Below are 12,977 nucleotides of genomic sequence, written 5' to 3'. Positions count from 1 at the left end.
GGTTAATTACCTATAGAGTTGAGGGGTTCTTTACAGCTAACCTAGCTATACCACTAGATTTAATTCCATTTCCTCTCTTTCAGTCCCTGAAGATTGTTATAGTTAATCAGACAATTAGCCACACCGAAATCCAGATTATTAGAAGACAAGAATCTATTTAAGGGGGATAAAGGGAGGAAGAATAAAGAAAAGGTCAGGAATATTATTTTATCCTTTGTTCAAATGAAACCAGTTTCACAATACCAATTTCCTTCCTTGACAATTGTGTTAATTCTTTTAAGAGTTTTTCTTTCTTTCTTCCTTTTCTTTCTTTCTTTCTTTCTTTCTTTCTTTCTTTCTTTCTTTCTTTCTTTTCTTTCTTTTCTTTCTTTCTTCCTATCTATTTAGAAAGCACGAGCAAAAGAGCCTATCTATCTATCTATCTATTTAGAAAGCACGAGCAAAAGAGCCCACAAGTGGGGAGAGGGGCAGCAGGAGAGAGAGAATCTTAGACTCCCCAATGAGCACAGAAGCCTTACGCAGAGCCCTAACGGGCCAATCTCATGACCCTGAGATCATGACCTGAGTCGAAATCAAGAGTTGGTCCAGCTGAGCCACCCACACACCCCAGACAATTGTGTTAATTCTTTTTAAGACTGTTTATACAAGTTCTTGGGGCGTGGATGGGTCAATCGATTAAGCGTCCAACTCTTGATTTCAATTCAGGTCATGATCTCAGGGTTGTGAGATGAAGCCCTGTGTCAGGCTCCACACTCAGTGGAGATTCTCTCTCACCTTCCCCCCACACCCCTGCCACTCTGTCTCAAAGATAAAAATAATTAAAAAAAAAAAGAATGCTTATGCAAGTTCAACAAAAAGTGACCTGATCAGTAAACAAAAATAGTATATATGATGCTTAATGGTTTAGCTTCATAATGGGCTAGAAATGCAATTTATAATCCAATCGTTATCTACCTTCCTAATATCATTCCATTGAATTCAATGGAAAAGTAAGTAGTCCCGAACTGTAATTAAAAGCAATTGAGAAACTTATCTGCTTGGTTTTTCCACTTGCTTTTCTAAAGAGAGGGGAGGTAGCAGGGAAGTTCCTACGAAAAAAGATTTGAGGAACAGCCTTTATCTGTCCTGGATAAAATCAGTTTTGTACCACAACTATCCTTCAAGAGTAACTCAAAAAAGCATATACTATTTCTGGTACCACTCCACTAATAAAACACAATTTGAATTTAGTTCCCCTTTTATATGGGTCAGCCCACAGAAAAATACTAGTGCTCAATTACGTTAAGGAAATGACAAACAGAATCTATTGGATTCATGGAAATCTCTGATGTGAAAAGTTGCATCTTCTATTAATAACAGCCCATTAAGAGAGCTGCTTTCATGAAGAAAAATAAAGATACTTCCAGTATCTTACAAGGCTCATTGAACACATTCATTTACCTCTACTTCTTTATGAAACACCTTCCATATAGACAGCAAAAGAGCACAAAGAGAATGGTAGAGTGAGGGCAGCAAATACTGGCCACAACATTTGGGAAGCTAACAAGCAAAGGCCAAAAATAGTAACTAGCTTAGTAGATAAAGGCTAAGGGGAAGAAACCAAAATGCAAACTGAATCAAACCCACAGAATCCCAGAATGGCACGGAAGTGAAGACACTGGTAGATCTCTGAAGGTGGATGCATGGCGTAACCAAAAACAAACAAACAAACAAAAAAGAAAGTTCAAATGAGTAAGTCAGACTCCTAGACCCACTTCTCTATCCTGTAGACAGGCTCTTTACATTATACCAGATCAGCAGAAAACTTAGACGTTCACTTCGAACTGGATGAAACAGGAACTCTGCACTTAAGAGATACCAGATACAGCTGAAATGATGTATTTAAAAGAGGAATTAAGTGAAAATCTAAATACCATACAAGTACAGTATTTCCCCAATATAAATATACAAGGACAGCCTGCCTTACCCAGTAGGCTCCCTGAATGTTGGCAGCCAAGCTTATATTCTCTAGTTAGGATCCTGAAGGACTCCTCTGGGAAAACCGATTAACTTAAGGGGATGGGAACAGGGAGGGACACATACAGACAGACAGACAGCTGGGCAACAGGCACCCAATAAAATGGCCAGGTCCTTGACCAATCAACCTACTAAAGCCTGCAACTTCATAGCCACTCACATACAATAGAATTTCCAGTTGCCATTTTAGTGCCCAGAAGCCTCAAGAGTAGAAAAGGAGGTAATTCATACATTCAGGATCCCAAAATACTACTTCTCATATATTCCCTTCTCAGGAAACTACTTGTGGATGGGCACTACCAAAATAGTAAGACCAATAAAAGGAAAAAAAAAAAAAAAAAAGCAAACATGAGATCTAGGAAATTAATCTACAAGGTGACTGCTCTTGAGACAAGCCTATAGAACAACCAGTCCAAACTGGAACAAAAGAATGAAGGGCTCAAATAGAGATATTAATTAACAAGAGAGAGAAAGAGAAAAGAAACTAACAAATTACACAAACTACTTAGAGAGGCAAGATTTGTGTTTCTGGTAGATCCTCTAGGAGGAAATCACCAATAGGTACTTAGATCAGAAGTCAGCAAACTTCATCTGAAAAGAGCCAGAGAGTAAATATTGTAGGCTAAAGATTTTAGGCTTTGTGGGTCCATCTGTCCTATCACAGCTATTTGGTTCTGCTGCAGTATGAAAGCAGGCATAAAATAATCTATAAATCAATGAACATGGCTGTGTTAAATAAGATATTATTTACAAAAACAGGTGACAGGCTATATTTACCCTGTGGAGTGGTAGTTTACCAACCTGACATAGATAATTAAGTGAAAAAAGAGATAATCAGAACACTGAAGAGAACGAAAAGACACAGAGGACATGGAATATAATTCTAATACACTACATAGCTTGGCTACAAATAATATTTGTATAATCATAATATAAACAATAGGTACTGTTTTCACCAACTCTTGTAACCTTATTGGCAAGATAAGAAACAAAGGGAGAAGAGTGTATACAAGTGGCTGGCATGGGGGAAGGAGCGTAAAATGGTTAAACCATCAAAGTCAATAGATTAGGGGCACCTGCATGGCTCAGTTAAGTGTCTGACTCTTGATTTCGGATCAGGTCATGATTTCAGGTCATGATCTCAGGGTCATGGGATCTAGTCCGTGTTGGGCTTCATACTCTTGGCACAGAGTCTGCTTCAGATTCTCTCTCTCCCTTCTCTCTCCCGCCCTACTTGCACACACACTCTCTAATAAATAACATCTTGGGGGAAAAAAAAAAGTCAGTAGATTAATACTGGATAACTGATAGAACTGAAAACTCAAGAATCAGCATGTTATTTGCTTTTAAATTTTTAAATACGTACATTAGAAGTTAAAAGAAAAGGGAATGCCTCTGAGGAGCACATTTAGTATTTGGCACCCAGACGGCAGCTTTTCATCATTTTAGATCTCCGTTATCTGCTTGACTTCTTAAAACTGTATTAATGTATATGCTGAACACTGCTGATTACCAACCTGACATTTATTTCCCCTTCTTCTAATTGCCTATTTAATGTCTCTTCTCCATTTCTTCTTACTAACCAGAAGCCTTATTTTGTTCAGAGTGGCAATGCTCCCACATAAAAAATATTTGTTTCTCTCGGTATAGCCATGATAGGTCAGCTAAAGTCTCCAAGAATGAACCTATTATCTGATCCAAGGGTCACCCCTTCTTGCTTTCTCCCCTCCTCTTCCTGCCTGAATTCACTGTGAGTGAAATCCAGAAGGGCAACACTCACAGGGACCATGTGGACAAAAGCTAAAGGCTAAAGATGACATCACAGAAAACTCCAGGGTACCACAGTCCTTGATGACATTATTGAACAAACGCACCAGTACTGGACTACCTACCTCCAGACTCCGTGCTACTGAGAAAAATCAATTCCTACATAAGCCAAGTAGTTAGGTGTTCTGTCTTTTGCAACTGAATTCATTCCTAACTTGTACAATTTTTTCGTTGACAATAAAGGTTTATGTTCACTTTCAAAGAAGAAGAAAATGAAAGAGCCTTGATTTGTCCAGGCTTATCTACTCATCCATTCTAAAACTAAGAAGAGAAGTTTGAAAATACTCCAGATGCACACTGAAACCAATGGGTACATAAGACATAAAAGACGGGGGCGCCTGGGTGGCTCAGCTGGTTAAGCGTCTGCCTTCGGCTCAGGTCATGATACCAGGGTCCTAGGATCGAACCGGGCACCAGGCTCCCTGCTCAGCGGGGAGTCTGCTTCTCCCTCTTCTGCTGCCCCTCCCTCCCCCTCCCCCGCTCGTGTGCTACCTCAAATAAATAAAATCTTTTTTTAAAAATACTAAAAAAAAAAAAAAAAAAAAAAGACATAAAAGACGGCATCTCAACAATGATACAACATAACCAAATGTTTCCTTCATATCCTCACATCTTTCAGGGAAAACTAAAAAATTTCCTTTTCTCTCACATCCCATCCTATGGTTTCATCTTTCTTGAAGCCTCACTAATTTAACCAGTGCTTAGGACCAAATCTTCTAAGAGACTGTATCTTATATTTAAATCAGAGAGAACTGGGGCGCCTGTGTGGCTCAGTCAGTTGAGCGCCTCTTGATTTTGGCTTGGATCGTTATCTCAGTGTCGGGCTCCGCTTTTAGCGGGGAGTCAGCCTGGGAGTCTCTCTCCCCATCTCCCCCTTCTCATGCATTCCCTCTCCCTAAGTAAATAAATAAAAGCTAAAATCAATCAATCAATCAATCAATCAATAAAACACAGAGAACTGTAGCAATCTAAAGCTTTTAACTGAATAGGAAAATAAGTTATCTTAAAGTCTTCTGTGTCTCTATCTGCAACAACTCTACAAATTAGTTTCATAAATTTGCTTAACTCAAAGTTCAAGAATATTACACTCTATGAGTAAACTTATATGGAAAAACACAAAATTTAAATTACTTTAATTAAAGCAAAATTAGAGGTTTGGGAATGAGAAGGGCTAACTCAATCAAAAACACAACCACAGATCACTATCTTTAATAAGTATTAATATTACTTAATTTTAACAGAGTACTGTAAATATATTTGCACTACTACTAAAAAAGTATACTTCATCGCTTAAGCCTCTGCTTTCATCTCACATTTTTCTATCATCCCAAATCAAAATTTAGGTCACCAGACACACAGCCTATTCCCACTTCAAGAAAATTCTTAAAATGCATAAAAGAAAGTCAAGTGGTCAAAGAAAATTGAGTACTTATAGTATTTTGCTGAAGTTAACCTCCTGCGTATGTCTGTAAGAAAGATTGTTTTAGTCCACATTTTCTGTAAAGCTATAAAAATTAACAAACCTAAAGAAAAGTTAAGAGTTTATATAAAATAGCTTACCTTTTATTTATAGGTTTTTCATCTTTTTCATAAGGCTTTACAAACCATTTGCCAATGCGTACAAAGTTCCGGTTCATTAAACACCGTTCCAACAGATTGTGAACTGCTTTAAATAGCAGAGTACGACATTCATAGGAAAGTCCATTCTCCCACACTCCATCTTCCTCTTCTACAACAGAAATGAAAGAAAAAAAAGTAAAATAGTGGCACTATATCTACTCAGAACCAAGTAGAAAGTGTTACTGTTTAAATTCATAAACCCTACTACACCTACTACATAAACCCTACTAAACCTCAGAATATTGAGCTACCACCACTTCAATATATCTCTAGACATTAAAATATCAGGTTTAAAGTTACTCCGTAAGTAGCAAAATGCCTAAGTGTCATGTATTCCATTAAAGTACCTGAAAACTATTTTCCCACCGCATAAAAACTCAATGATATATTGCAAACATACTGATTTGGTTTCTGTATCAATGTAAAGAACATTTGTATAAGCTAGGAAACATTAAAAACACTCTATACCTAAGATGCCAATTTCTAAGCTGGCTCACTTGTTACTTTGTCCTAATTCCTCCAGTCATTCAGCCTGCCAAAAAAAACTAGCCAGTTAATAATTAACTTAAAACATTTTATGTCCATCAGCATTCTAATCCATGATTCAACTATAAAAATAAGTGATGAATAAAAAGGAAGCTTTTGGCACAGAGCCTAACAAGCAATGCGTTATTAGCCACCTTAGGTCTCATTTCAACCAAATGATTCCCATGATTACTATACAATATAGGATCCTCTACTTGAGGAAGAAATTTTAAAATATAAAGATTTAAATTTTTTTTTAAAGATTTATTTATTTGACAGAGAGAGCGAGATAGCACAAGCAGGGGGAGCAGCAGAGGGAAAGGGAGAAGCAGGCTCCCTGCTGAGCAGGGAGCCTGATATGGGGCTCTATCCCAGGACCCTGGGATCATGACCTAAGCTGAAGGCAGACACTTAACCAAGTGAGCCCCCCAGGCACCCCAGAAGTTCTATTTAAAATTTAAGTCTTTAGGGGTATCTGGGTGGCTCAGTCGGTTAAGCGTCCTCCTTCAGCTCAGGTCATGATCCAGGGTCCTGGGATAGGGCCTCGCATCAGGCTCCCTGCTCAGTAAAGAGTCCGCTTCTCCCTCTGCCCCTCCCCCTGCTCGTATTCTCTCTCAAATAAATAAAATCTTAAAAAAAATAAACAGAACTTCCAATACAAAGTTATAACTACCCTCACTAACTATACAGCCTCAATTAAGTACTTCAAGTTAACATACCAAAAAAATGTTAACATAGTTATTTCTAGATAAGTTTAGCTGTAGTTCAAAAAAATGTTTTATTCTGTATTCATTCTATATTTTTAACGAAGCAGCCAATGAATCCTGCTATAAATAATACTTGACTTTTTTTTTTTTTAAAGATTTTATTTATTTATTTGACAGAGATAGGAGATAGACAGCCAGCAAGAGAAGGAACACCAGCAGGGGGAGAGGAGAAGAAGAAGCAGGCTCACAGCGGAGGAGCATGATGTGGGGCTCGATCCCAGAACGCTGGGACCACGTCCTGAGCCAAAGGCAAACCCTTAACGACTGAGCCACCCAGGAGCCCCAACACTTGACCTTTTAACTTATTATTTCAAATACAATTTAGTACCATTCCATAGCCTGTATACCTTCATAAACATTTTATAAATATGGGTCATCTTTCAATGTGTAAAAAATAAATGATAAAACCCTTTTCAATTCAACACTAAAAATGTCTACACTATACCCATAAAAAATAACTAACTATGATGCTTTTGAATAAAAGCAGAAGCATGTATTAAGAGGGACACATGGTTTATTTTCATAATCTACACAACAAACGGGTAGACTAAACATTAACTAAGAAGCATAATGACAGTGGACTTTAACTGCACTAGAAATTTGTGCCACTACAAAGGTTAATGTTGATTTTATGTTGTTCTTTAAAGTGGTTCCTAAATTAGTCAAGTCTTTCAAGTCAATTAATTATTTTTCCAAAAAGGTAAGCTTTAAAAAAAAATGAAATAAGCTTTAGAAAATGACAATACTTGAGAGGTGGAATAATTTTAAATCATTAATATTAAGCTTTAATATTAAAGAGAAAAAGGTTTTATATTCTATTATATTGTAGACAACCTTATATACATCCACATAAAGCCAAAACTTCACTTCTTTTAAAGAAAACAGTAGGCTAGGAGAAAAGGGAAATGGCACACAGTGACTTCTTTAATTATTTAAGGGTCTAGATCACAAGTATATCTGTGCGTTGCTGAAAGAAAAAAAATAAATCTTAATCTGCTTTCAGCCTAATCTGATTCTGTCATTTCAAAATTAGTCACATTAAGAATTCTACCTCAAATTGTGATTTATGATTACTATAAAATATGCATGTTTTTAATTTCCAGTTATGCTGGGAATATCTCCCAGCTCTTCATTTCTTTGTAATCTACTTAGTATACTTTATTTTTATTACCCTTTACCTCAAAAATCCTTACCTTCTGAGAAAGCACATGGTTGTAACATTTGTCCTACACAAGAAACCTTTTCCAAAATCTTTTTAACTACTTTTAAGCTTTAAAACCACAAAGATCCAAGACACAAAGCTGTTATCATTACATATCAAAGTTATTCAGTTGCTATAAACTTCAAATATCAGAAAATTATTCATCTAAAACCTGAGAATGAATTTGTCTTCTTCCCACAAAGAGTAAATTAAAGTCTTTAGAATAGTAAAAGCCCATAATACAATAATTTACATACATTTTTTACACAAAATTCTGAAGATTTTTATTTTAAAAATCTATCTCAGTTAAACCTGAAGTTAAATGATTTAAGATACAGTTTAAAAATTTAGTCAGTACTAATTTTCAAGCATTTCTCCCTCATTGCTCTAAAGTTTACCTAGGGAAACTCAGGTGAACTTAATGCTTTTATCTAGAGAAATTTAGGTGAACTTAATCCTCATTTTACATTATACCCTCAAACGCCCACAATTTTCATTAACACTAAAGGGGAGTTATGCATAAAACAGAAGGGACCACCCGTTAGGGTTTTCTAAGCCAACGAATATCTGAAGTATATCTTCACCTATACAGCAATAACTAAGCAACTATTAGAGTAAGGCAACAATTTCATTTTTCACTGCTGAGGAAATAAAAAAGCCTGAATGAAAAGCCTGAAGGTTTTTTTTGTTTTGTTTTTGGTGTCTGTGTGTGTGTGTGGGGGGGGGGGTCACCTAGAAATAAGAGCCTACTCAGCCAAGCTTCTAATACCCTGATGTTTTAATAACCATAACAAAAGTACTTCTCTACATGTGTATTCCGATATGAAAAGTGAAACGGTACAACCAACCCACCCAAGACAGTGATATGCACCTCTTACACTAATTAAAACCAGTCCTTGAATCTCAACACTGGTATTATAATAGAGAAGGCAGGTAGAGGGGAACACATGGCAAATCTTTACCTAGCTCTTTTGAATTTAATTAACCAGAACCTAATGGAAAAAGTCTGCTTAATGCATTTAAATAAATGTTTTTCTCCTCTTGTATCTGTATCCCCAGAGAAAATAGGTTCAATTTTGTTTATAGTATTTTCCATTGGAACTCTTAGCATTAAGAACGCTTCATCATCATTACCTGAAAAATTTTTACAAAATATTTGAAGAAAACAATGCAAAAGTTCAAATGCTAAGTCTGATTACCATAAAATATTTTCCTGAGATACAGATTATAGTGTTGACAAACTATGCGATAGGTCATCAAAATAATTCTGAGTGGGGGGAAAAAATGAAAAAACAAAAAAGCTGATACACCTAGTACTCGTATTCAACATTTTTCTCAAAATTGGCATCTTTAAATATCTCCACAGTAATAAACCAGTAAAAAAGGAATCTTTTCCTAAATAATTCTGCCAAGCTTTTAAAACACAACACATACTAATGAATAATGGATGGGTAAAAAATGATAGAAAATACCACTGATTTCCTGAAAGAATAAAGAGAAATGTTTAAATGTCTAATTCACTGTTTGTCTTAAATAATAATTGCCCATTCATAGCCATTCATTCAACAAATATTATTCAGAGCCGTAAGCTGGCAGCATCACTGATCCATGGCAAAACCTGAGAACTCTGGTTTAAAAATCCCCTGAATATATGCTGATCATTATCTTTGATTTGAAGAGTTAAAAGATATATGTTCTTGCTCAAAATGGGCAGCGCACAGAAGAAATATGACAAACAAAATTGTCCCTAGAAGACTAGTCAATATAAAAGTTGGGTCACAAGTAAACTATGGAACAGAAGATAGAAATTAATTAACTCCCTTCAGGCCAGCTGGGGCACACAACAATTTTTTTTTTTTTTTTTTTAACTTGGCTAACACTAGATTCCTATGCTTGGCTGCTATTTATCTGTCTGTCAACCCTGTTAAAGCTGCCACTTAAGGTTAAATTCTGCTATAATTAATATCCTTCAATAAAAGAATCTAAAATTAAATTCTAAGAACAACCAATGGCCCATTTAATTTGACAGTATTATGATGAAATTCTGGTACAACGAAAGTATTTGGACAAGTTGCTCAAATCCCATATATATGCCACAGGAGCCAGAAAAAATAACAAATATTTTTAGCCCTGACTGAGTCTGTTTTTTTAGTTCTCAAGGTATCAGTTTTCTCAAATAGTCTCATCACAGTCTAGCTTACTATGATTTTTTTTTAAAGATGCAACCTCAGGAGCGGGAGTAGTTTTTATTTTTATTTTTGTTTTAAGAGAAAGACTAAAAGCCAATAATGACAGCAATAAAATCATAAAAAGTTTAATGCACAAAAGAAAAATACCCAGATAACTCTTCTCCTTCAAGGATGCACTAATGGTAATAAAATAATCTTCCTTTGATGCAAACTAATAGTACATTTAAAGAACCAATCAGTCCTATCTATTATAGAGACTTATGACGAGAGGAATTAAGTTAAAATTTTCCCAGCACCAATTTTACACCTCTATCATACAACCACTAAATGAGGTATGCTACAAATTTTAAATTTAAAAAATTATAATATAAATAAATAAAATTTAAAAAGGTGTAATCAGAAGTTTTGTTCCCCAATCCTTCTTCTACCAAAACATATTGATATTGATTCAACTATCCATTCTCTTAAGAAGAAGCAAAGCAAAAAGTTAAAAAAAAAAAAAAAAAAAGTTTTTGGCTTTGGGATTCAAGGGACATTTTGAACAAATCTCTTCCTGGAAATGTTACAGTTAAGCCAATACTAGTTAGCAAAAATCCTAACCCAAAAATCACTAGGTCTTTGCAAATTACTAAACAGTGGTGACTTACCACTGCTACAAAACAAGTAAATGAGGGTTTAAAGTATGTATCAAATTAGATTCGGTTTGCTGTAACAGATTTTTACCAGTGAGCAAAAAGGTGAGTTTACATTCTGTTTCTATACCTCATCTACACTTGAAAAGAAAATGACCCAAACACATGCTACATGATATTCAGACAGGCAAAATTTAGAATACACTGTAGAACCTGATCAGACTCTTCAGAACTATCAAGATCATCAAAATAAGGCACGTCTGAGAAAATATCACAATCTGGAATAGCCTAAGGAGACATGACAACTAAATGTAGTATCCTGGATGAGAACACAGGACAGAAAAAGAACTCTGGGTAAAAATAAAGGAAATCCAAATAAAGTACAGGCTTCAGTTAATACCAGCCTAGCAATATGGGTTCATTAGTTGTGAAAAATGTAAACAATGTATGATATTAACAACAAAAGAAGCTGGGTGAGGGTTATATAGGAACTTTCTATACTATCTTTGCAAATCCTATGTAAATCTAAAACTATTTTAAAATTAAAAATTTATTTTTTAAAATACACTATAGATGACATAAAAGAAATAAGGGGGTTAAGCAAAGGCAATTCTGTATTTTTATTACTGGATATTTCAGTTAATAAGAAAAACAGAATTCTAATCTTTGCAAAATACAATGCCTTCTCTCTTTCCCTCATCAAGAAGGGAAATAACACCATAATCACAAACATTTCAGTAAAAAGATGTGGTAGGTGCTGAACCAAACAGAAGGGCAATGCCTGTGCCTGCAAAAAGCAAGCTCAAACTAAATTAACCAGCTTTTTAGTTACCACCTGGGGCCTTCCGGTTCCCCTCTCCTCAGTGCTACACCTCCACTTGGAACTCAGGATTGCCTCCTGCAGCTGATGCTACCCCTACTGTCCAGCTGCTCTCTTCTCAGGGGAGCTTAAAAGAAGGGAATAGAGTGCCACAGATGGGAAGAAATGAAAAAGGGGTTAGCTAGAGAGACAGAGGCAGACTAATTATCCCAAAAGGGAGGCAGACGGTGTCCCTGGAGCAAAGAAAAGGGCGAGACAAATATACTCCATTTGAAAAGACCTTATTATTCTTTAAGATATGTCTGATTTAAGTAACAACATTCTAAACTAAATGACAAGTTAGGGGGGAAAAAGAGTGAAAACATTACATAAATACCACTGACTACACACATTGTACAGTACAGAACAGGCTCTGGAATGGTAATTATGATTATACATACTACTCCTAATATATTTTGCTTTGCTATTTCAATTGCTTTCACTCTGATAAATTTTTTAAAGTTAATTATCATTCAACGGCATTCAACAAAATCTAACAATTAAAACCTAATCTTCCAAAATTATATTCATTCACATTGAAGATCACTATTTTAAACTACAGGTATTATTATTTTTTTAAATTATGCAAAAAAGCAAAGGTAAACACAGAAGCAATTTTTTAAACTGTAGCCCAGTTTTAGGAGAAAACATATTTAACTCATAACATGAAATTCAGGGGGGAAAATCCACATAGTACTTTAATCTACATCAAAACAGCTCACATTTAATTTTAATAGGCTTTCAAAACACTAATCCTACTATGGTAAACCTACATACTACACATTAGTCCTACTACGGTAAACCAAATACCACACATCTGTTAAAGTTATCTTCAATTCTACAAAATGTATCACATGGAATCTGGGGGAAAAATGGTCTGTTCAAATGCTCTGCCAACCTTATTAATACTGAAATCCCCAAGTCAGCATTATAGTTTATCAACTAGTTTATACAGTTTATCAATACATTAAAACAGTCTCCAAACATTGTAGTTAAGGTGTTCTTTATGACCACTTAAAATAAAGAATAAAATAACTCCAGCGTACCAAAGTCAATATAAGAAAAAGGAAGCCGGCAAGCTTAATAAAATTTCATATCCTGATATGTATGTATACATCATATACTTGTGCATACACATACATATGTAAACATATCACTTTACATATTTAGAACTACAATGCATTCTCAGAACTAAGGATTAATATCTCCAGCAGGGATCTTAGTAGGAAAGCTAGAAAAGCTGGAAAGCATTTATCATAAAAGGATTGCAAACACTCTTAAAAATAAAGATTAGCACTGAAAGGTTTGTTCATTAGAAGGTAAAAGGAACTATCAAAACAA

General features: G+C 35.3%; 1 protein-coding gene across 3 annotated transcripts in view; it reads right to left on the bottom strand.

Moving 5' to 3' along the window:
- Nucleotides 1–12,977, bottom strand: part of MED13 (mediator complex subunit 13) — a 269,001-nt gene that overhangs the window by 80,037 nt on the left and 175,987 nt on the right. For all 3 annotated transcript variants that reach the window (XM_087854559.1, XM_087854560.1, XM_045773567.2), the window contains one exon: nt 5,404–5,572. In XM_087854559.1, coding sequence (XP_087710685.1) covers nt 5,404–5,480 — 77 coding nt within the window. In that variant the 5' untranslated portion in view covers nt 5,481–5,572. The remainder of the gene's footprint in view (nt 1–5,403; nt 5,573–12,977) is intronic.

Source organism: Ursus americanus, chromosome 23 (assembly GCF_024610735.1).
Source record: "Ursus americanus isolate L20-20 chromosome 23, mUrsAme1.1.p, whole genome shotgun sequence".
Classification (NCBI taxonomy): domain Eukaryota; kingdom Metazoa; phylum Chordata; class Mammalia; order Carnivora; family Ursidae; genus Ursus; species Ursus americanus.
The sequence above is the reverse complement of the archived record's forward strand: the minus strand, read 5'-3'. Positions and strand labels throughout refer to the sequence as shown.